Genomic DNA, 3,609 nt, shown 5'->3' with positions numbered 1-3,609 from the left:
AGGAAGGAAGGAAGGAAGGAAGGAAGGAAGGAAGGAAGGAAGGAAGGAAGGAAGGAAGGGAGAGAGAAAAGTGATACCATAAGGGAAAAATGTAAACAATAGCTGCAGGACTGGGCAACCCCTGTTGCAGTGCTCCGATACCCTGTAATATACCCTGTAATCTATATGCCCCATAGATTGACCAGTATGTGGGGGAGGAAATAAGGAGAAAAATATCTAGAATGGCCTTCTGCAGCCCTCCAAGCTGGCAACGTAGTGGTAAGACTCTCATCCAAATTTGAAAGAGGGTGGGGAGAGAAAACACCTTGCGATGTATGTCCCACTCAAGGATAATTAGCTAGGTAAAGATTTCTTATATATTAGATACAGAAGATTGGTTAAAAGGGTTATGTTATGTCGAATTGAAAATGTAAGCATGTCGCAAAAAGTCATAGGATTGTCCTGCTTAAGAAAACAAAACAAACAAACAAAAAAAACCAGTGTAATATGTCCCAATTACAGAATGGAAAGTTACATAAACATCTCAACTCATGCAGAGAAAATATGTCTAAACAATGCAGCGTCTTTTTTATTGTTGCATACATATGCATACATACTATAGATACCTGCTGAATTAATATATTATAACTACCTTTATCTTTGGGCCAGAGAGAAGGTAGGTAGCTACCTGAGATGATAGATATGTTAATTTGCTCTGTTACAGTAACTGTTGTACTTATATGTGTATCTTGTAACACCATGTTATATACCTTACATATATACAAAACTAAAAGAAGCCTGTACAGAAGTTATGCTATTTGTTTTTGAATTTCTCTGTCCAAACACTGTTCCGTATGGTTTCTGTGCTCCTCTAGAGATTATTTCTTGGTGCTCCGAGCATGGGTCTGTGTCACTCATCATTTATTCATCTCATTCCATTCTGACCGCCTCATGAGCTTCTGTCATGGCTGGGGTCAGGAAGGGAGCACCAGGACCAGGACCTCCAGGGACGCTGTAGAATCGAGGGCAGCTTGCATTCTCCTTTTAGCTGGCAGAGGGCGATGAAAAGTGAGATGCCAATCTACTTGTCAGAGGACAATCTTGTATTTGGCACACTCAACGTAGGACCACAGGATTTGATTGGAAATTGCAGCAAAACTACTTTTACTGATTTTCAGGTTACTAACTCGTTACTTTTTGAGTATTTATTGTATAGTTTTCTCATACCATTTTATAAGCAAAACAACTGCTCTTTGTGTAGGACAACTTAAAAAACATCAGGACTTAATATAAAAGTAGTCTATATTTATTGCCTTAATGTGAAAACATAGTTGCTTAGTGTAGTTTTAGTCTGCTCTTTCAGAATTGACATACTTTAGTTGTATTTAATTTCTGATAGTCTTTCATGAGTTAAGGGAACTCCTGCATGAGTCCTCAGCAGGCAGAATGAAGTGTAAGTGAAGGTGGATTTCAGCACGTGTTGATTTGTAAATTCTTAGTCCCCTACAGCTTTTCCCTCCTGGTTCAGTGTCCCTTTAATGCCACAGATTATTTTCAACTTTTTGTGGACTAACTTACATTGAATAAACTCCTATACAAATTGTTACCTGTTCCAAATGATCTCTTTGTCCTCAGGACCTCAAAGGTACTATGGCTTCTTTGTAGTATTTTTCATGTTCCCCAGAATTTTAATAACTATGTCCATAACAAATTTTATTTCCTTTTTTCAAACCTGATTTGCAAGTGAGTTATGTGTATTCATGGTCATCTATTGATTTTTTCTCTTTTCATTATAATTGTGGAAATTCTCTGAAGCCCTTGAAGGTGCATTTTCCAAAGTCTTCATTTTCATAATTTCAAGCCCATGTTTAAAGGCACAGAGTAGCTAATGAAGTCTGCCCTTCCTTGCTGGTCTTGATCAGAATTCAGTATTTTTTAATTTTATTTCCCTGCACTGTAGGAATTATTGTCGTACCCATTTATTACCCATTTCTTGTGTCACCTGCCATTCTGTTGATAAATAAAGCGGACTCCAGTTTCTTAGTCTCTCTTAAGCGCCCTGTCAGTCTCCACACAGACACATGCAGATTCCTGCACCTACATATGTGAACATATGTGCACCTAACTGTGCACACGTGTTAATAGGTTTCATGGTCCTTTTGAGCCCCAGGTTTAGTATTTTGTCTTGGACAAACTAGATTTTTTTTGTTATGGAAACTTACTTGTTCTAGTTATTTTACTTATGCTATTATTAACAGAATTATTTCCTCCCTCTGGTGCCATTAACAGAGCCTGAGTAGCAGAGAGACCAGCTTTCTCATCAATGAAGAGCCCACGGTAAGCAGCGACCAGTGCCGTCCTCCTGCGCAGACACACGTAGGCATCTGGCGTCGTCTCCCAAAAGGAGACTGTTTTTCTCAATTCAGTTCTTTTTAAGGTCCTCATATGTAATATTTGAGAATTTCTTAATTTGGAAAGGATTTTACATGCTTATATCTGGTATTCTGAGCGGCTACTTTGAAGACAATAATATGCAATGTCGCAACCATTGCTGAATTCCTGTCATCTTGTTTTCTTGAAATTCTGAATCATTTCTAATATTTATTGATTTATTCATTTAGGCTGGCTCAGTCTTCCCTGAGGGTGGGCTGGCACAACATGTGGTGCTGGGGATTCAACTGCCATCCTCTGCGCATGCCTAAGCTTGTCTAAGCAGGTGCTTTAGACTGCTGAGCTATCTCTCCCGTGCTGTTTTCTTTTTAATTAATTTTTGTTCCTTTAAAATAAAAGAAGAAAAAAGATGGTTTGTTTAGGAAAAACTGACATTAGGCATACTAGTGTAGGGATCTGTTTAGCAGACTATATCCCTTGCAATATTTAGATTCCAAATTTTAATGGCCTAAAAAAGTTATGTCCATGTTTACAGGGTAGATCATTGGGACTATAATTTCTGAGGGTGGGCTCAGTATTCTTCCTCCATTATATTACTCTAATCTTTTAATATACTCTTAAGAGTAATCATGAAGTGCATTTTTTTAAAAAATAAATTTGATATCAGTGGTTTAAGAGAGAAATTTAAAGCTTCTTCAAATTTCGCTTAGTGGGTCAAAGGTGGCAGTTGAGAGGTGGAGAAAGAGTTGATAGTTTTGACATAGGTGATATTTTGCTTTTTACGATTACATACTAATCCTAGTATTGTGAATTAGGATTGTGGGTTCAGTGAATTAAAGTAGTTGAAGCTTTGTGGCTTTATTTTTCTTATACGCTCAGGCAAACCTTGCACACTACTCCAAAGATAAAAACAGAAATAGAAAAAGTTTAATGGCGTGTAAAGCTTTATAATTTGTTAGCAAAATAGTGGAAAGGTATTTTACCAACATGGTACATTATTATAAGCCTTCATGAAGCCCTGGAAGGTGCAGGCGCAGGACCTTGTTGGGAGGAAGGTAAATCCATCTCAGGTTGAAACTAACAAGGATAGAGTTTTCTTCTTCTTTGACCTCTCATTTTTCTGTGGGAACCATTTTAAGTTGTTTTTTTTTTGTTTGTTTTGTTTTATTTTTTCCTATTTCTTTTCTTTTTTTTTTTTTTTTTTTTTTCTGTAAAATTTTCAGTTAGAAAAGTAGTTTC

At 37.1% G+C, this 3,609-nt stretch overlaps 1 protein-coding gene across 1 annotated transcript in view; it reads left to right on the top strand.

Annotated features, from left to right (window-relative positions):
• Ano5 (anoctamin 5) overlaps positions 1-3,609 on the top strand; it is a 95,930-nt gene that overhangs the window by 14,606 nt on the left and 77,715 nt on the right. The window contains exon 3 of the mRNA XM_023702836.1: positions 2,269-2,316. Coding sequence (XP_023558604.1) covers positions 2,269-2,316 — 48 coding nt within the window. The remainder of the gene's footprint in view (positions 1-2,268; positions 2,317-3,609) is intronic.

Source organism: Octodon degus, unplaced genomic scaffold, assembly GCF_000260255.1.
Source record: "Octodon degus isolate 3935 unplaced genomic scaffold, OctDeg1.0 scaffold00159, whole genome shotgun sequence".
Taxonomy (NCBI): Eukaryota; Metazoa; Chordata; class Mammalia; order Rodentia; family Octodontidae; genus Octodon; species Octodon degus.
The sequence above is the reverse complement of the archived record's forward strand: the minus strand, read 5'-3'. Positions and strand labels throughout refer to the sequence as shown.